This window comes from Prionailurus bengalensis, chromosome E1 (assembly GCF_016509475.1).
Source record: "Prionailurus bengalensis isolate Pbe53 chromosome E1, Fcat_Pben_1.1_paternal_pri, whole genome shotgun sequence".
NCBI classification, from domain to species: domain Eukaryota; kingdom Metazoa; phylum Chordata; class Mammalia; order Carnivora; family Felidae; genus Prionailurus; species Prionailurus bengalensis.
In genome coordinates this window covers 15,498,488-15,519,564 of record NC_057347.1, presented here as the reverse complement: position 1 = coordinate 15,519,564, position 21,077 = coordinate 15,498,488, and the positions used below count along the sequence as shown (strand labels likewise).

Below are 21,077 nucleotides of genomic sequence, written 5' to 3'. Positions count from 1 at the left end.
TAAATAAGCATTAAAAAAAAAAAACAATAAAAAAAATAAAAACGCCACCCAGCATTGAATCTATGTCATCTTAAAGTATGGAAATAATACAAGTGTGGGGAGCCTGCGTGGCTCAGTCCATTAGGCATTCGACTCTTGATTTTGACTCAGGTCATGATCTCACGGTACATGGTTTCGAACCCTTGGTTCTCTGCCCTTTCCCGGCTTGTGCGCTCTCTCTCCCCTTCCTCTCTCTCAAAACAAACTTACAAAAATAGTGATAATACAAGAGTAATAGTTTCAAACAATAAAAGTCATATAAACTGCTTGACATCAAAAAGGCCCCGTTTGTGAAATTCTTAACTATTGTTGTCTTCCTTTTGGGGAGCCCTCCTCTATCTCAGAAATAAGCACAGACCCTGACAGACCCTTTGTTTAACTCCTGCTCCCTTCAGCCCAGATTCCCTGGGGCAGGGGGACCCACTGTCACATCTTGAGCCCCTCCCTTTCCTGAGTGGGCCTCAGCTACCGCTTCAGGCAGGGAGGGGATGTTCCTCCAGAAGTCACTGTCCTATGAAGCCACATCACCCTGCATATCCCTTGGTATAAGTGATTCTAAACAGTAGACACCTTAATACAAAGTTGTTTGTTATTTAAGTAATCCCTACACCCCACATGGGGCTTCAACTCACAATCCCGAGATCAAGAATCACATGCTCTTCTGACTGAGCCAGCCAGGCGCCCCCAAAGTTGTGTTTTAATTATGCAAAATCTAACAGCTTCTTATTTTGAGATCATTTAAACTCATGTGCAATTTGCAAAAAGGGTCCCGAGAGTTCCTGTACCCCTTTTACCCTGCTTACGTAACAGCATGACCACTTGTCATTAATTTTTTCCTGATCTCTCATGACCTTCACATTTTTGAAGATCACTGTCAATTATCTCAGAGAATGTCCCTCAGTTTGGGTTCGTCTGGTATTTTCTTATGATTCATTTGGGGTGATCCATTCTGGTAAGAATCTCACAGAAGTGATAGGTCTTTCTCAGTGCATCGTATCAGGAGGTACACGATGTCCCTTTGTGTTATCGCTGGTGATATTAGTCTTGGCCATTTGGTTAAGGTAGTATCTGCTGGTTTCTCCCCTGTAAAGTTACTGGCTTTTTCCTTCGTAATCAACTAAGACTCTGGGGGAGATACTTTGGGATGATGCAAATATCCTGTTTGTCCTCAAGCTTTGGCCTCCGAATTTCGGAATCCATCCATAGATCTTCCCTGTAACACTTATTACTGAGATGTTTTAATGGTGATTTTTCTGTTTCCTTAAATATATATATATATATATATATATATATATAATTTTTTTTTTAAGTAGGCTGCATGCCCAGCATGGAGTCCATCCTTCTGCATTTATTAATTAGAGCTCTTCTGCGAGAAAGAGCTGTCCTCTCTCCCTATTTATTTAATCAATTATCTATGTAAGGAGTCATAGCTATTTATTTTATTTTGTGGGTTATAATCCAATGCTATTGTTATTTATTTTGCCCAGATCATTCCAGCTTTAACCATTGAGAGTTCATTATGAAAGTTTTTGTTGTGAAGGTTTTCAACCACTGCAGAGAAGCTGGACAAAATAATACAAAGAAAACCTGTCTTCCCTCCACTTGACATCCAGTAATTCTTAGCATTTGACCATATTTGTTTTCTGTCTCTCTCTCTCTCCCCTGCCCCTCTCCTGCAGTGTTATCACAAATGCACCATCTGTTGTGTGTGTGTGTGTGTGTGTGTGTGCACGCGTGCACGCGTTTTGAGGTTGATTTACAGTTAATCTGGCCCTACACCATCAGGGTTGATGGTAAAGTGTCAGTGGCCAGCTCTTTGCCCCCTGGAGACTGTGTACCTGGCTGTCTTGTTCAGACCCCAGGTTCATTCTTCACTGTGCCCCATGATTTTTTAAACGGCTTTTTGAGATGTAATTTACACACCATATGGGTCGCCCACTTAAAATGTACAATTCAGGGTTGCCTGGTTGGCTCAGCTGGTTATGCGTCCGACTCTCGATCTCAGCTCAGGTCTTGATCTCAGGGTTGTGAGTTCCAGCCCCACATTGGGCTCCACGCTGGGCATGGAGCCAACTGTAAAAAATGTACAATTCAGTGGGTTTTAGTATATTCACAGATGGGGCAGCTGTCATCACAGCCAGTTTTAGAGCATTTGCATCACTGCAGAGGTAAACCCCATATCCTGTTACCTGCCTTCTTCCCCATTAGTCCAGGCAACCACTAGTCTACTTTCTGTCTATAGATTTGCCTGTTCTGGACGTTTCACATAAACGGAATAATCTATGCAGTCTTTTGTGGTCTTTTGTGTGCTAAAGCACTATGTTTTCAAGGTTCATCCATGTTGTATGAATCAGTACTTTGTTTCTTCTTATAGCCAAATAACATTCTGCTGTATGGTTTTACCATCGTTCATTAGTTGATGGACATTGGGTTGTTTCTACCTTTTGGCTATTGTGGATAGTGCTGTTACCAACATCTGTGTACAAGTTTTTTGGGGACACCTGTTTTCACTTCTTTTGGGAATATACCTAGCAGTGGAACTGTTGAGTTGTGTGGTAATTCTATATTTAACTTAAAAAAAAAATTTTTAATGCTTATTTTTTTAAAAATTTTTTTTAACGTTTATTTATTTTTGAGACAGAGAGAGACAGAGCATGAACGGGGAGGGTCAGAGAGAGGGGGACACAGAATCTGAAACAGGCTCCAGGCTCTGAGCTGTCAAGCACAGAGCCCAACGCGGGGCTCGAACCCACGGACTGCGAGATCATAACCTGAGCTGAAGTCGGCCGCTTAACCGACTGAGCCACCCAGGCACCCCAATGCTTATTTTATTTTTGAGAGAGGGAGAGACAGAAAGAGAGAGAGAGAGAGAGACAGAGTGTGTGTGTGTGTGTGTGTGTGTGTGTGTGTGTGTGTGTGTGTGAGTGGGAAGGGACAGAGAGAGGGAGACACAGAATCCGAAGCAGGCTCCAAGCTCTGAGCTGTCAGCACAGAGCCCAACACGGGGCTCGAACTTGTGAACTGCAAGATCATGACCTGAGATGAAGTCGGACTCTTAACTGGCTGAGCCGCCCAGGTGCCCCTAACTTTTTTTAAAAGTAGGCTTTAGACCCAGCACGGAGCCCACCATGGGGCTTGAACTCATGACCCTGAGATCAAGACCTGAGCTGAGATCAAGAGTCAGATGCTTAACCGACTGAGCCACCCAGGCACCCCTAATTTTATTTTGAAGTAATCTTACTCCCAAAATGGGGCTCGAAGTCACAAACCTGGGATCAAGAGCCCACACGCTCCACTGACCGAGCCAGCCGGGCGCCCCTCTATATTTAACTCTTTGAGGAAGTGCCCAACTGGTTTCCAGAGTGGCTGCAATATTTTACATTCCCACCAGCGATGTAAGAGGGTTCCGATTTCTCCATATCCTCACGAACACTTGTTATTTCCCATTTACAAAGTTTTAGCCATCCAAGTAGGTATGAAGTGGCATTTCCTTGTGCTTTTGGTTTGTGTTTCCCTGATGGCTGATGATGTCAGACATCTCTTCATGTGCTTTTGGGCTTTGGGTCCGTCTGCCTTGGAGAAATGTCTAAATCCTTTACCCATTTTTTAGGTAAGTTGTCTCTTATTGTTGAGCTGTAAGAGTTCATGATTTATTCTAAATACCAGACCCGTATCAGATACACGATTTGCAAATATTTTCTCCCATTCTCTATCTGTTCACCTTCTTGAGATGTCCTTTGGTGCACTAAAGGACTTCATGTTGATGGAGTCCAGTTTATGTGGTCTGTTGTTGTTGTTGCTCATGCTTTTGGTGTCACCTCTAGGAGACCAGCACCAAGTGTGAGGCTGTGAAGACATAACCCTACATTTCCTTCCAAGAGTTTTATAGTTTTAGCTCTTTGATCCATTTAGAGTTAATTTTGTTCATTTTTCTTGAGGTTTATTTATTTTGAGAGACAGAGGGAGCGAGTGGGGAGAGGCAGAGAGAGAGGGAGAGAGAGAGAATCCCAAGCAGGCTCTGCACTGTCAGCATGGAGCCCAACACAGGGCTTGAACTCATGAACCGCGAGATCATGACCTGAGCCGAAACCAAGAGTGGGACACTTAACCAACGAGGCCACCCAGGCGCCCCTAGAGTTAAATTAAGACAAAAATGTTTATTTATTTTGAGAGATCGCATGCGCAGAAGTGCATGAGTGGGGGGCGCTGCGCAGAGAGAGAGAGACAGAATACCAAGCAGGCACCACACTCAGCATGGAGCCTGACGCAGAGCTCCATCTCACGACTGGGAGATCATGACCTGAGCCAAAATCAGGAGTTGGAAGCTTAACCTACAGAGCCACCCATGTACCCCTAGAGTTAAAAATTTTTTAAGTTTATTTTGAGAAAGAGAGAGAGAGAGAGAACAAAGGAGGGGCAGAGAGAGAGAGAGGGAGAGAGAGAAAATCCCAAGCAGGCTCTGCACTGTCAGCATGGAGTCCAGTGTGGAACTTGAACGACAAACCATAAGATCATGACCTGAGCTGAAATGGAGAGTCTGCCGCTTAACCAGCTGAGCCACCCAGGTGCCCCTAAAGGTAAAATTTTTAAGTGGTGTGAGGTAAGGGTCCAACCTCATACTTTTGCCTGTGGCTACCCAGTTGTCAGAGCAGCATTTTTTGAAAGAGTCTCCTTTCCCCACTGAATGGGGACATCCTCGACACCCTTGTCTCAGATCAGTTGATCCTAGATGTATGGATTTATTCCAGGACTCTCAGATCTACTCCCGTGCACATGTTTTGAGCATCGTCCAGGCACGAGGCTTGTCCTGCTCTCAGGGAGCATCTGGTCCGATAGGAAAGGTCAGACACATTCGTAACCACCGGAAATTGGCAAGTGTTGGGGAGGGGTAAAATGTAGGTGTTTGTGAAGATGCTGGAGAGGGAGCAGTTGCTTCAGGCTGGGGCAGTGGGTGTGGAATGGGGGCAGGGGGTGCAGCAAGAGGGCTGCCTGGAGGGAGTGTGGGCTTAGACATGGGGGATGATGCCAATTGTTTCTGTGTGCCTGCAGACAAATTTGGCAAGGTGGGGCAGAGCCTGTGGATGGCCGTGAACTTGCAGGTGAGGATGTTGGGCTCGATTTGGAAGTGTCTGAGTAGAGCTGGGCCCTTGCAGGGCTCATCTGGGTGGAGGAGCTTGGAGACAGGGGAACCACTTAGAATCATAGGGTGACTGGGGTTTGGGTGAGCACCTGGGTCAGGCAGTGGGAATGGTGGGGAGCAGGGGCCATCAGAGACGGTGCCTCTGTGCCTCACTACTCCTCGGGCCGTAGGGTGAGCCATAGCAGCACCTGCGGGCTGCTGTGGCCCACGTAATCCTGAACCTTCTCAGAACTCCTGTTTGGCCAATTTCTGCGTGTCTGAGTTTCCGTGAATTCCTGGCACACTCCATAGTGCTGGGAGCAGGGGAGATGGTTGGAGACACTCCCTGGTCTATTGCTTTCATTAGATGCCATACGCCATAACCCGGGCTCCTTGGGGAACAGAGGTGACAGAAAGTGCCAGGGACCAGCTGTGTGGCCCTGAGGCTGCACCCCTCAAGCGTCAGTCTCAAATTTCCTCTCTGGAAAGGGGTGATGATCAAGCCATCCCCTTGGGACTGGGATGAATTTCAGTTGGTCAGCCTGTGGCAAGTACCCGCAGGTAGGTTGTGCCCCATGAAGCCAGCTGCTTTCCCTTCCCCATCCGATAGCTCAGGGCCAGGCTGAGTGTTTGCAGGTATATTTTAATTTGCAGACTGCTCCTAAGAGCCTCAAAAACTACGGCAAGATGCCGGTGGTTCTGTTTGACCTTTCCCCAGCTCATCTCCTCTGTACCGTGCCGCATTCTGGGGTTGGTCTCCTCTCTCACTGCCTGATGTCCCTCCCCCCCCGATTGCCCAAGTCCTTGGCAGTCCTTACCATGGGCATTCATGACGGGCGCCCCCACTTGTTTGGGGTCTTAGCCTCAGCCAGGGGAATGGGGAGTGCACAGAGAAGTTGACAGCTGGTGCTTGGCAGTGCAGTACTTAACCTTGGAGTTGGAACAGAGAAACGTCTGTTTGTGTTTCCATGAACGAGAGGGGACAGCTGGCTGGCAGATAGCAGGCTAGGTCAGCTGGGGGTTGCCTTGGCTGCTGGCTTCAAGCAAATAGCCGGAGCCAAGGTCCCCGCCCAGGCTCTGGTGAAGTGGGCGGGAGAAGCATGGAGAAGTGCCTGGCAGAGCCTGAGAAAAACCGCCAGGGAGCTGGTGTCCTGGTGGGGCCTTGCGGAGGCCCCTAGGGGTGGCAGCAGTGTGGAAGCCCTGGGGACCCGGAGGACTGCTCCTGTCAGCAGACCTGAACATTGGGACTTTACCAAGCAGGTGAGAAGGGCTGGACCTACCTTTTTTCCAGAGGCTTCTCTGCTGCATGGAGAAGTTTCTACTGGGTTCCTCCAGCAAGCTACTCCTAGGTTCGAACTAAAATCAGATTTCCTTTGCAAAAATTGTTTGCCTAGGACTTTTCACACACGCACACACACACACACACACACACACACACACACTGTACACTTGGAAGCAGGCTTGTATTCCTGCACTGAAAGATAATCAGCACTAACACCCCTCACTGCGCACCCCAAGCCAGGTGCCTGGCAGCCCCTGGGGGGGTTTGGGCATTTTCTGAGCACAGTCCCTGGGGGCCACAGACATCCGATTACCTGAAAACTTGTTTTCTTCTGGTAACCTTAATTGAGCTCCAATTCTGTTTCCTGTTCTTTTTTTGTGCCATCGACCCTTTTTTTTTTTTGATACTCTGATGAATCCTGTGGAACCTTTCTCAAGATAATGATTTTTAATGTACAAACAGGATTACACAGGAGCCACTTACATTGACTTACAGTTCTCAGCGTATTTTTATTTTTATTTTTTAAAAATCTTTTTTTTTTAATTTTTTTTTCAACGTTTATTTATTTTTGGGACAGAGAGAAACAGAGCATGAACGGGGGAGGGGCAGAGAGAGAGGGAGACACAGCATCGGAAACAGGCTCCAGGCTCCGAGCCATCAGCCCAGAGCCCGACGCGGGGCTCGAACTCACGGACCGCGAGATCGTGACCTGAGCTGAAGTCGGACGCTTAACCGACTGCGCCACCCAGGCGCCCCATCTCAGCGTATTTTTAAAAAGACGAGTTTTGACATAGTAATCCGTGTGCTTCATTTTTGAGTCATTAGGTAAACCACCTTACAGTAGGTCTAATAACTATTTTAATTTTAAATATAACTTATGTAGTGATGAACATAAATAATATTTTGAGATATCTGTAACTCTGTGATATGTAAATACCGTTGATCTATTAATGACCAAGCCACAGGTACTAATAATTTGACTCTGATGTGTTGCCTACATTCGTAGTGAAAGAAAATAGACAATTTCAGTTGCAGGTTAATGGAAATAAAGGTATAATTTTTTCCCACCCGAGGTCACAACTCCCCTGATAGAACTCCCAAGAGAAGCAGTGCCCAAAGGAGATGTTTTCTTGAATCCTCTTTCTGCGCCAACCATGACAGCTCTCTTAGATTTAGACTCGTCTCCTAGTTCTCAGCACCTAGGAACTCCAGGGTGCATTTTAGACCAACTTAAGCTTCTGTGCGTACACACTGAAGGGCCCCCGAGTCTGCTGACCCGGCCCCCCAGGGGAGGGCCCCAGTTTCCACTTTCCCCCTGTTACCTGGTGAATTGTGTCCCCCAGAGGGGTATGTTGAAGTCCCAACCCTCAGAACCTTAGACTGTGGTCTTACTTAGACATAGGGGCATTGCCGTTGTCATTGGTTATGGTGAGGTCATACGGGAATGTCCTTGGTCTCACTCCAGTGTGGTGAGAGGCCCAGGGAGACAACCATACAAAGATACCTGGCAGGAAGGCCACGTGAAAGTGAAGACAGATTGCAGTGATCCAACTTCAAGCCAAGGAGCGCCAAGGATTGCTGGGCAAACACCCAAAGCCAAGAGAGAGGCATTGGACAGATTCCTCTCTGAGTCCTTCAGAGAAAACTGGCTCTGTCACCATCTTGGTTTTGGACTTCTAGGCTCTAGAACTGCTCAAACCTCCCAGTTTGTGGTAAATGGTTACAGCAGCACTAGGAGACTATAGCCTGTGGTCCGATGGGGAATGGGCCGCTGCTGGGGGCCTGGCAGCCAACCTGGGAGGCTTCCTGTGTGTTTGAGGGTTGAGGATCCGTCCCGAGGGGATCTGGTTACCCTGGAGCGGGTCTCCGCCCACTTTGACCGCCTTGATCTGGGACCTGTACCTGCCTGGTTTTAGGCCTTTCGGAAATGACAAAAGCGAGCTGTGCCTCTGGGGACATGTCGGCAGAGCTTGTGGCTGTTAAAATTGGAGGGCTGGCACTCGGAGTGAGAGGGGGGAAGAAGTGGGTTGCTCCGCATCTCATTTCGGTTGGAGGCCTTCCATAGCACTTCAGCCTGGGAAAGAGAGAGTGGCTTCGGTGAGACAAAGAGACAGGCGGGGGGTTGGGCCCCACAGAGTGGGCATCTTGGGTGAGGATTTCCTTCCTTGCGGAGGCCTCCTACCACATGAGGCCTTCTGGGGGCACAAAGAACAGCCCCCAGCTCCCCCTGCAGCAAAGTCCGATGCACGGTCAACGCTCAATGCTTGCTTGGCGAAGGAGTGAAGGCAGCGAAGCCAAAAGTAGCCGCTGCTTGCCTTTCTGAGGACCCCAGCACACTCCTAGGTCTGTGAGTCCATGGGGATGTGCTCCCGAATGGGCCACAGGGGGCCCAGGGTTGGCTGTCCCGGAAGGCCACAGACGAGAGAGGCTGCAGGAATGGGAGCAGAGGCTGCAGGGTCTTAGCGAGCCCCTCCCAGGAGGAGGAATCCGAGCGGGAGCCGCGAGGACAGGTAGGGTGCCTAACTTACCCCGAGAAGAGGATTACAGAAATCCATTCACCCACGATGTCAAATCCTTCTCCTCTGACGCGTGAGCTCTGCATCTCCCACGCTCGGTATGTTGTGCTGTCTTGTGTCTACCACTTACCCTGCTTCTTATTCCTGATCTGGCTATAAACCCTTTTCTAGGTCTTTTGTCATTTATTTTCATTGCTTTTAAAAAAAATGCTTATTTATTTATTTCGAGAGGGAGGGCGTGCATGCGAGCGGGGTAGGGGCAGAGAGAGAGGAGGGAGAGAGGGAATCCCGAGCAGCCTCTGCGCTGTCAGCACAGAACCTGATGTGGGACTCGATCCCATGACTGTTAGATCATGACCTGGTCCAAAACCGAGAGTCAAACACTTAACTGACTGCACCCCCCGGGCGCCCCGGTCATTTGTCATTTGTGATGTTGACTGTGACATTGTGCCTGGATGTGCTCTTGTTGAGTTGACCACTCCTCAAGAGTCGGGGTCCTTTCTAGGTTTCCTACCATTCTAGTTGGTGGAAACCACTTTGCAGAGTGGGCCAGAGGCAGGGCAGGTGAGGCCTGTGCGGTGGGTGGGCCTGCGTGTGGTTAAGGAAGCCCGAGGTCACAATGTGGGGCCTTCAGTTCCAGGCCGGGGAGGCTGGGCATTATTCCATGGGCTGTGGTAAACTCTTGAAGGTTAGTATTAGGTCCATAAAGGTGCAATGACACCCGCCATGCTCAGAGCACCATGCTAGCCCAGGGACACGGAGGCACATCCTGGGGGCTGTGGCCTTCATACGGGTAACAGAGGTAAAGACCCTCCCCCCCCCCCCCCGCCCCAGGATACAAAGGGGAATGAAATGCTGTGAGGAGGGAGGGAGGGGTGGATTCTGAACAGGAGCTAGGTGGGGAGGAGTTAGAGAATTCCCAGAGGAGGTGGTTACTGGGCCTCTGCAGGCAGACAACGTGCAGGAACGACGTTTCATGTGAGAAGTTCTGCAGACAGAGGTGAGCAGCCAGAATGTGTCCAGGTGCCCAGTGACTAGAGCATGAGTTTTGTGGAGGGTTGTGGTGGCAGGGGAGGCTGGTGGGGTAGTTAGGGTCAGATCACGGATGACCTCGAGTGTGGCCTTGGTCTTTTCCTTTGGCAGGGGGGAGCCATTGAAGGTTTTTGAGCAAGGGAATCACAGGGCCTGACCTAAGCTTTAAGGACGACCTCTCTGGCTGCAAGTGAAGGGCGTGAAGCGGGCCCCAGGAGGTCCCAAGGCCAACTGGGAAGGTTTTGCCGCAGTCTGAGCAAGAGAGGCAGAGGACTGAATAGGCAGGGGAGGGAAGAGTCCCTCAAGGAAGCAGCTCTGGCAGGATGCCTGCTGACAGGGTGAGTTCTAGGGACGTTTGTCAGGCAGTAGCTTCCTCAGGGGTCCTGTCTCATCTCCCAAACCCTCGAGCCCTGCCTCATGCATAATTAGCCCAAGACACCATAGAGAGGTTCCTTCTGGTTTCAGACAGGCCTTCGAGGCTTCCTGTCTGGATCTTTCATCCTCCGGTGTGGCGTGACGGGTGGAGGAAATGCGGATGCCTCAGCTCACCTTATCTTGCTATTAGCATGTTTCCCGTATCATGGTAACAGAACAGATGTCAGGGCCTGTTGCTAAGGGTTCCCTGGAATATTAATACCTGGGTGTAGAACTGAGGGCTCTTATACGGTGTCTTGGAGACCTCGGGAAGCGCCAGCTTGGTGGCAAGTATTTTTTGATATTTATCCCTGCTTTTCCTTCCTCCTTTAGACCCTCGTCTACTCACCTGCCACCCTGGCCCATCACAGCTAGCTGTCTTGGGATGGCAGACTGGGCAGTAGAGGGTGTACAGGCACTCTTCCCGCCCGCCCAGGCCAGGCATGAGGAAAGGATCACAGCCGTCTGTCCTCCAGAGGCTGAATGCAGGCCCTGAATCCTGCCCAGTTCAGCACTCTCCGTGTCGGCTCAGATTTGGCACTGGGATGAAGCCTCTTTTCCAGCCCTGCGCAGGCTGCCTGCCAAGGCTCTAGGCCCCTCCCCAGTCCCCTCTCCTTACTCTGACATGTGGGTGGGGAGCAGAGCAGTCTTGTTTGCCTCTTGTGGCTCCAGTTTGCCTTCCTCATCTGGTCTTTTGGCCTTTCCACTGCTCACAGGTTTGAAAATCAAACCCTAAACAGCTCTGGGAGGGGGTTGGGCTGGATACTGAGGTCAGGGTTGGGATTTTATTTACCAGATAGCATTTGTATCAGTTATATATTTGTCACGATAATGCTGCGTAACAAGCACCTCCAAACTTGGTGGTGTACAACATTTATTTATTGTTCCTGAGTCCATGGGTCAGCCAGGGCTCTTGGCTAGACCTTGCATTTCATTCATCCTGGTTCAGCAACTCAGAGAAAACCTCCTACGCCTCGCACGCACGTTCTTTTGTTCTCTCTTGGTGGCTGTTTGGAAGCGGCGTCTTGCTCTTGCTGGCGACTTGTGTTTGCCTTTGCACGTGGTGTCCCCTCCTAGACCCTGTGGTTTCTTTCAGCCCTTCCATTCTGCCGGCTCCGTTCCCACTGTTCTCTCGGTATCATTTCTTCTCTCCCACGAGGCTGTCTATCCACAGCACACCCGGGGGCAGCGGGGGGGAGGGATGGTCATCGTCCCAGCTGTATCAGTGGATGCTCCCTGAAACAAAATCAAGGAGGTGGAAAATGCCAGGGTCTAAAGGTGGGAGACATAACCACCCCAGGGAAAGGTGATTAGCTTTGGTAATAGGGCAGGTGCCTGTGTCCCCACCCTGGCCCTGGCAGGCAGAGCAGAGGACCCCATGGGTGTGTGTAATCCTTCTCAAAGGGCGGGTTGCTTTGTACCTCCCCGCCCCCGCCCTCTCGGGGACAACTGCAGCCGCAGCGTTTCCCAGCACTGTGTTAAAGCACGTGTGAGTTTGGAGGGACGGGGGGTCTGACAGTAGTGTTTTCTTGGATTAGTGACAATTTGTGCTGCTGTGTGGAGTTCACGGCAGTGCCCTTTCATTTCCTCCTCACCAGGAGCCTGTGGTGGAGTTGGAGCCCCCCTGCCCCTTTTCGGAGGAGAACATTGGCTGGAGGGGGGGCTGTGTTACATGACTACCCGGGTCACTCGGGGCTCTGTGTTCACTTCCGTGTTCGCTTCACTGGATTCTGAGCACACGAAGCCCTTTAAGGCTTCTTTCAAGTGGATGCGAATGTTTGTGGAGCAGAGGCCTTTTTTAGTGATTAGAGGGCTGTACGTGTTATACATTTTTTGTTGTCAATGTTTATTTTTGAGAGAGAGAGGGAGAGAACAAGCAGGGGAGGGGCAGAGAGAGAGGGAGACACAGAATCTGAAGTAGGCTCTAGGCTCTAGGCTCTGAGCACAGAGCCTGATGTGGGGCTCAAACTCATGAGCCGTGAGACCATGACCTGAGCCGAAGTCGGACACTTAACCGACTGAGCCACCCAGGCACCCCTGGCTGTGTGCATTATAAAACCAGCTTATTGGAGATTTTCAGACAGGTTCTTTCATCTGCCTTCTGGGACCGAAAATCCAAAATCCACATGAGACCGATGGGAAAGAGATGCAACTCTGTCACTACGAAAAGTGGTGAGCCATTCTAGAAGCACCTCGGAGAGAGCAGGCTGAGGCCTGCAACTGACAGCTTTGAGCGGCTGTGAAGAGTAAAATTGTCTCAAGAATATATTAGCCAAAAGTGTACTTTCCCCTTTGCACACCACGTGCAAAGGCAAACACAAGTCACCAGCAAGAGCAGGACGCTGCTTCCAAACAGCCACTGAGAGAGAACAAAAGGAATCGATCCTAACGAAATAATCAGAGACAGGCACAGAGGTTTATCTCACAGATACGCATTTTGGTGTTGAATATAAATATAATAGAAGAAAACTGCAAGTCATCTGTGTGCTCCCAAAGAGGAAAATGACAAAATATATCCAGAATGCTAAGTTACACTTAAAAATCATGGTTTTTTGAGGCATTTTAATAATGTGAGAAAGTACCATGTGATAAGAAAACAGCAAACAGGATGTGTAGCAAGAACCCAATTTTATGTGGAATTTCTACAGAAATATCCGGAACAAAATCGGGAGGCCTTACACTGAGATGTCCAGAGTATTCATCTGGGGTGGGTGATGAGCGAGTGCAGGCTGGTTTCTGTCCTGTATTCGGCAGTGTCCAGAAGGTGACTGCAGTTGCATTGTGGCTTGTCCAGTGGAGACAGTCGACAGTGACTAACACCCAGAGTGACAAGCTTTGGACTTTAGGGAGAGACAATTGGAACTCTCTGTAAAAACGAGTTTGTTTTCACAGATCTGCCTCAGAAAGTTGCCTGGGGCTCATGAACCTCCTTCTCCATGGACTTTTCTTTCTTTCTTTTTTTTTTTTTTAAAGAAAGGAAGATCGGTTTTTTAATGTTCATTTATTTTTGAGAGAGACAGTGTGAGCGGGGGAGGGGCAGAGAGACAGACAGAGAGACAGACAGACAGACAGACAGAATCCGAAGCCGGCTCCAGGCTCTGGGCTGTCAGCACAGAGCCTGATGCGGGGCTCGAACCCACGAGCTGTGAGATCATGACCTGAGCTGAAGTTGTCGGATGCTCAACCTGCTGAGCCACCGAGGCGCCGAGGCGCCCCCCACCCTGTGGAATTTTCTGAGGAAATGCATTTCCTGTTCCCTGTTCCCTGTCCCCCAAGGGTCCCCTGAGTCCAGGATGGAGGCAGCACCTGGAGCCCCAGTGTCCCAGCGGGGGCCCTGTGGCACACTGGCCTCTGGGTTAAGTGGGGAGGTGGCTCAGCCGTCAGAGCCACTGGGTGCTAACTACCCAGCGGGGAGTCCTGAGGAACAAACTGTTTTGTGAGCGAACAAGTCGCAGAGCACGGGCTGCCCTGAGCTACTCTGCCTTGTCTGGGAATGGCCGTCTTTCTGAGGAAATCAGTTCCACCGAACAGCTAGTCCCTGAGCGCCGGCTTTGTGGCAGGCCCTGTGCTGGGCCCCGGGGACAGAGAGGGGACAAGGGCACAGGCCTGTGGGGAAGGAGGGGGGAGCGTGTTGTCAGGAAAATGGGAGCCTGGGTTCCCAGACCTGACGCCCACCTCCCCCGGGACCAGTCTCCCTTCTCAGCAGGACACACACGCTCGTGCACGCGCGCGCGCACACACACACACACACACACACACACACACACACACACAGGCACACCACATATGCCTCTCCTTCAGGCTCTTCCCCCTCATGGCTGGAAGGACTTCAGGGGGAGGCCTGGCCCCGGCCACCTGTTCTCTGCTTGTTCAAGAGCAGGCCAGGGCTCCATGCAGCCCTCTCTCCGCGGACCCTGCCGCCTTGCTTCCCTCTAGGCCCGAGTCTCGCTTTTCCCTCCAGTATGTGTGGTTTGCATTTCCTGCCTTTTCACTGGCCTTCTGTAAGGCCCTGTTCTGTTCCATCAGTTGATTTTTGGCCGGGACAGATTGGCACTTGTTAATACGTTCAACTCACATGGTACTGCTCCTCGGAAGCCTTAAGGACCCAGCTCTTAAGAAGGCATGGGCTTTGGGAGGGGCCTCCTCCTGGAGCAGAACCCAGGCGGTGCGTGCTGGCTGGTGGTGAGCACACAGCTTGGCAGAGGAGCCCCCTGGATGAAGAGCGTTCGGGAAGCCGGGGACAGAGGTTGGCTGGTGATGCGAGGGAGCCGGCAGCTGGCTCAGACTGAAGAGATTTGGAAAGCCTGAGCTGGCTCTGTTGGCAGTTTCCTAAAATGTGGCTCCTCAAGCTGCCCTTCCTCTCTCAGCGTTTGTCCCAAGGTTGCTCTTTGTGGACGAGGGACAGCTGTGCCTTGCGAGATGTGGGCTGCAGCCTGGGCAGAAGCCCCAGTTCTCCCTCAGAGACACCCCTGTGGACAAGCCCGGCCGCGAACTTGGCACTGTCTAAGACCCTGCCGGCCAGCGTTCACAACCCCAGGGCCTCGAAGGTGCCATCCGCTCATCTTCCCTGAAGCTTCCTGAGCATAGTGACAGGGGTGGGGGACAGGGGGATGCCTTCCTTCTCCCGCCCCACCCCCTCAGGGACTAGGCTGGGGTGGGGCTCAGTTCCCACCTCCCAGGTTGGAGCAGCCACCCCCTTCCTGCCCCAGGACCCTTCTCCAGTCCCCCATCTGCCACCTGTGCCTCCCTCCCACAACTCGCAACTCGGCAGGGTGGACTCAGGTGTCAGAATTGCCCAGGGCAGTCCCTACAGCCTGTCTCTGCCCCTTCGGATCCCTCTGAGAAAACGGGCCCAAAGAAGACAGCTGACTTGTTCCCGGTCTTTCAGGACGTGTGCATCAAAGCCAGACTTTGACGGGGCGTTTCTGTCCAGCTGAGTCTTCTTTCCCCCTTCCTCACCACCCAAAACGCTTCCCTCCGCCCTACGGCAGAAGGTGACCCAGGGCAGAGAAATTAACATTGAAGTAAGGGTTAGTAGACCAGCGCAGTTAGCTGTGTGGCCTTTTCTCTTAACCTCTCCGTTCTCTTCTGTACTGATTAGGTTTAGGGAGAACAGAACAGTACCTGTGGGCGACGGCAGAGTTATTTCTGCCAAAGTTTTGAAAAGAAGAGAAGAGTAAAAAACCAAAAAACAGGAAAAAAAAAAAAAGAAGAGGAACAGAATTCAGACGGGTCAGAGGAGAGAGAAATGTTAGCTTGGGGGCTCTCTTGCAAGTGATCCCCAAACTCTGGCACCCCTAGGGAGTGACCCACAGGAGACCAAAGGGCTTCATCCCCTAAAGGCTGATTTCAGCCTGTGAGGAACTGTTGTTGAAATCTTGACCTCTGCGGTCTTCTCCTGGGTTGTCCCCACCTGTCCCCACCATTAAAGGAGGTGAAGGTGGGCGCGTGAGAGCCTAGGACCCCTTCCTTCTCCTCACCTCCCCCTGCCCAGCTCCACACAGTTTTGGTCCAGAAGATGGAATAGCCACCCTGAGGTTCCCTGGCTGGCTCCACCCCCTCCGGGGCTCACCCCTCCTGTGCCCCTGCTTCTGTGGGGGTGTCTGTGGTAGAGCGGAGGGAGAGGCTCAGGACCCTCCAGCCCTGGGAGCTGTGGCCGGGGACGTGGCGCCCCCTGCAGGCTGTGGCAGGAGCGGTGGCTCCTCGACACCCTGTTTGCCCAGACACAGTCCAGTCCCTCTGGGTCAGGGACACCCCCATCGTTTCCATTTCTTGCAGCTCCCAAAGTATTTTTTTTTAAGTTCGTATTTATTTATTTTGAGAGAGACAGAGAGAGAGCGAGCTCGAGCGAGCAGGGGAGGAGCAGAGAGAGAGAAAGAGAGAGAGAATCCCAAGCAAGTTCTGTACCTCCAGCAAGGAGCCCAGTGTGGGGCTCAAACTCCCAAACCGTGAGATCATGACCTGAGCTGAAGTGAAACGCTTAACCGACTGAGCCACCCAGGCGTCCCCTCAAAGTATTTTTTAAAAAAAATAATGAACAGGCTAATGAATTGTAGTATGTTCTAAATGTTTACTTGGAACGGAGTAATGCTTTTCACACCCACGTGGCAGTGTGATTGTGCTAGTCACAAGATAACAGAAATTTCTTCTTTTTCTTTTTTTTTTTTAATTTTTATTTATTTTTGGGACAGAGAGAGACAGAGCATGAATGGGGGAGGGGCAGAGAGAGAGGGAGACACAGAATCGGAAGCAGGCTCCAGGCTCTGAGCCATCAGCGCAGAGCCTGACGCGGGGCTCGAACTCACGGACCGTGAGATCGTGACCTGAGCCGAAGTCGGACGCTCAACCGACTGAGCCACCCAGGCGCCCCGATAACAGAAATTTCAAAAAAACAACAAAACAAACCATAGAGCACTGAAGGCTGGAGGTGGGACACTGGTTTACACTTATTTGATGAGTGTCATTTTGACCCTGTCTGTGTTTTCCTGGATCATATGTTCGCCTCATTTGGGAGAAGATCAAGGCTTTCGATTTGAGGAGGACTTTGGTGATGGTGGCCTCCCAGTGCTGGGCCTGGCCATGGGGTCCCTTTAGGGTCTGGAGGTGCTCAGGTCTCTCTCCCCAGGTAGCCCACAGTGGAACACAGGTACTTGGATGTGCTGCGCGGGACAGGGAGACCACTGCATTCTAGGTCATGGGCTTGGTCTCTATGTGGGTCAGTTAGCTACAGTCCACCCACTGCCCCCTGCTGGTCATCATAGAAATCGGTGACATTGGTCTGGAACAGTAGTTCTCAAACCATGATCCAAGGATCCCTGGGGATCCCCAGTACCTTTCAGGAAATTCACAAGGTCAAAGCTGTTTTCCTGATAGTAATAAGACACTGCATCCTGTTCTCTCACAAATGTACTGAAAATGAAAAGTTCGTTAATGTGGTTCCAGATGCCACATTTGAAACTAATCTTTAGGAAACTACCATCTGTTGAGTTCTGGTATAGTATGAAAGAGTATCCACAATTATCTAGGAAGACTATTGAAGTACTCCTCCCTTGGGACGCCTGGGTGCCTCAGTAGGTTGAGCATCCGACTCTTGATCTCGGTTCAGGTCTTGATCTCAGGGTCGTGAGTTCAAGCCCTACCTTGGGCTCTGTGCTGGACATGAAGCCTACTAAACAGATAGGTAGGTAGGTACATAGATTAAGATATTCCTCCCTTTTCCACATGTAGTACATATCTGTGAGAATCTGGATATCCTTCCTGCAGTTTAACAAAACCACATAATCACAAAAGATTGAACAAAAAAATCAGATGTGAACACCCAGCTGACTTTTGTTAAACCAAATATTACACAGATTTTTATTTTTATGTAAAAAAAATTTTTTAACATTTATTTTTGAGAGAGAGAGACACATCACGAGCAGGGGAGGGACAGAGAGAGGGAGGGAGACACAGAATCCGAAGCAGGCTCCAGCCTCCGAGCTGTCAGCACAGAGCCCGACGTGGGGCTTGAACCCACAAACCACGAGACCACGAGACCATGACCTGTGCCGAAGCTGGATGCTTAACCGACCAAGCCACCCAGGCGCACCTGCAGATTTTTTAAAATGTAAAGCAATACCATTCTCACTAATTGTTTTTGTTCTGAAAAAAATATATATTTTAAATAAAATATAGAGAGGGAGCCTGGGTGGCTCAGCTGGTTGAGTGGCTGACTTTGGCTCAGGTCATGATCTCATAGTTTGTGAATTAGAGCCCCACATTGGGCTCTCTACTGTCAGTGCAGTGCCTGCTTTGGATCCCTTGTCCCCCTCCCTCTACTCTTCCCCCTCTCGTGCTCTCTCTCTCAAAAAGAAATGTAACATGTTTGAGAGCGAGAGAAAGAGAGAGCGAGCGACAGAGCACAAACGGGAGGGGCAGAGAGGAAGACACAGAATCCGAAGCAGGCTCCAGGCTTCGAGCTGTCAGCACAGAGCCTGAGGCGGGGCTCGAACTCATGGACCATGAGATCATGACCTGAGCTGAAGTCAGATGCTTAACTCACTGAGCCATCCAGGCGCCCCTAAATATAAACACACACATACACATACATACATACATACATACATACATAAAATATGTGAACATCTAATGGGTTTATTGTTTTTTGATGAATTACAATTAAAATTTTTTTTAGTTTTAATTTCTAACGTGGTAAATATGAATAGATAAAGCTCACATCATTTGCCATTGGAAAGAATTTTTTATGACAGTTTAATGAGGTATAGTTCCTATACCAGAAAATTCACACTCTTGAGGGTTACAATTCATTGGTTTTAGTTTACTCTCAAAGTTGTGCAACCATCATCGTGACCTAATTCCAGAACATTTTCATGACCCCCCAAAAGAAACCCTGAACTGAGTAGTAAAACTCCTCATTCTCCTCTGGCCACCCACACTCCAGACCCTGACAGCCATGAATCTACTTTTTGCCTCTCTGGATTTGCCTGTTCTGGACATTTCTTGTAAATGGAATCGTACAATATGTGGTCTTTTGTGACTGACTCTTGAAACTTAGCATAATGCTTCCAGGGTTCAGCCGTGTTATAGCCTGTATCAGTACTTTATTCTTTTATGGCCAAATAATATTCCAGTATGCATGGATACGGCATATTTTATCCATTTATAAGTTGGTGGACATTTAAATTGTTCCCACTTTTTGGCTGTTGTGAATAATGCTGCTATGAACACCCATATAAAAGGTTTTGTGTGGGCATATATGTTCAGTTCTCTTGGGTATATACCTCGAAGGAGTTTCTGGGTCACATGGTAACTCTGTTTAACATTGAAGGCACTGCTAGACTAATTTCCAACCTCAGTAACTTTTTTTAAAAAATGCTTATTAATTTTGAGAGAGAGGGAGAGAATGAGCATGAGTGGGGGAGGGGCAGAGAGCGAGGGAGAGAGAATCCCAAGCAGGCTCCTTGCTGTTAGCACAGAGCCCCGTGTGGGGCTCCATCTCATGAACCGTGAGATCATGACCTGAGCCGAGATCAAGAGTCAGACACCCAACCGACTGAGCCACCCAGGCGCCCCCAACCTCAGTAATTTTTAAGAGTATGAAAGATTCCTGTGTTTGAGATCTACTGGTCTAGATGGGATTGGCCCGGGGGGTGTGGATAACTCAGTGCAATCCCTCATCTTTGCTCTGGGATTGAGTTACTCTCTTTTCCATTCCCTCAACACACACACACACACACACACACTCACACACACACACACACTCTCCCTTCAGAATACATGAGCTAGAAAATCCTCATGCTAGATAATCAAGGAGCCGGTCATATCCTTGGTGGCAAGGAGAAAGGTAGCTAAGTTGGGCTGCACCAGTTAAACCACCAGGAAGTTCTCGAGCCAGGGTGCCTCCCTGCAGGATGCCCAAGGGTGCTGTTGTCATTGTAGTCCTGGTGGACCGTGCCCCCTACAGTTGTGCAGGATGGCAGTCCGGCTGCAGCCGCTGCTCCCTGCCCTCCTTCCTGCTCTGGGGAGCACTGTGATGGTCAGCAGAACATGGTGGGGAGCAGAGCCCATGAGGGTGGCCAACTTTCACTGCACCCATGGGCCTTGGGCTGCTGCGATGGGACCCCCAGGTTTGGGGGTGGTGTAAGGCTTGCCCGGGCTATCTAGCTGTGTGCCCCCCTGGCCCCAGCCCCTCCTGCTAGGCATTGTGCTCAGTCCAGTAGGGGCTGTACTTGGGAGGGGCGGGAGTCAAATGCCCTCAGGGCCTGCCGGCCAAGTTGAAGATTACTGAGATGTGCCTCTTCTCCCTTTTCTGCTTCTAACCCCCGATGTCCGGCCAGTCATGTCCAATCTTATCACTTAGCTCCATGAGCCGCGTAGTTATCCCTCCCAGAATTATGAGAAAGAGGAGCTTTGAGGGAACGGTATTTAGCCGGAGAAGGGATTCTGTGGGTGATGCGTCCGCAGGTGGCCTGGCACGGGGACACGCCGGAAGTGCCAGCGCTTGGTGCGCCATCTCCTCCCCAGCTGATGACACGCTCCTTGTCTTTCCCTCTTCTCACCTCAGATGTGACTCCCTGCCCCGGCTGGGCACTCCAGGCCATGGCCGACACCATCTTCGGCAGCGGGAACGACCAGTGGGTTTGCCCCAATGATCGGCAGCTTGCCCTGCGAGCCAAGTGAGTCCCCCAAGGCCCCGCCAGGCCTTCCCTTCCTCCTCCATCCCTGCTTCCCTCCATTTTTGGACAAGATTCATTATCGGGGACCCAGAAAGAGAAGTTTGGAGACAAGTGCATGACTGAGGCACACCAGGCCCGAGCTGGGCACTTAACAGCCATTCACTCATTTAACTGCCACGTCGGACTTACCCTCATTTCTTGGATGAGGAAAACGAGGCTGGGCTCCTTGCCCAAGGCACTTACCTTGTGAGTGGCAGGCCTGGGACCCGCACCCAGGCTCCCCTGACTCCCATGCCTGTGTTCTTTCTATCACAGCAGGCTGGGGGTGCGGGTGTCAAACTGCTTCCTCTGCCTTCTCGGTTAAGAGTATAAATCCCCCTGTCACTGAGCCTTCAGTCCCTGAGCCCCTGCCCCCGTCACCTCCCTGCCCAGGCTGAAACACACAGCCAGCCTCAAGGCATCCCCGGTCTCCTCCCTGCCCTTAACAGGGCCTCTCTGAT

At 50.5% G+C, this 21,077-nt stretch overlaps 1 protein-coding gene across 4 annotated transcripts in view; it reads left to right on the top strand.

The window, feature by feature from the left end:
• RPH3AL (rabphilin 3A like (without C2 domains)) overlaps positions 1–21,077 on the top strand; it is a 122,630-nt gene that overhangs the window by 11,364 nt on the left and 90,189 nt on the right. For 3 of the 4 annotated variants that reach the window (XM_043583500.1, XM_043583498.1, XM_043583501.1), the window contains exon 2: positions 20,466–20,577. In XM_043583500.1, coding sequence (XP_043439435.1) covers positions 20,501–20,577 — 77 coding nt within the window. In that variant the 5' untranslated portion in view covers positions 20,466–20,500. Of the gene's footprint in view, positions 1–6,179; positions 6,419–20,465; positions 20,578–21,077 lie in introns of those variants that run through there. The other variant, XM_043583499.1, reaches the window with a different exon arrangement.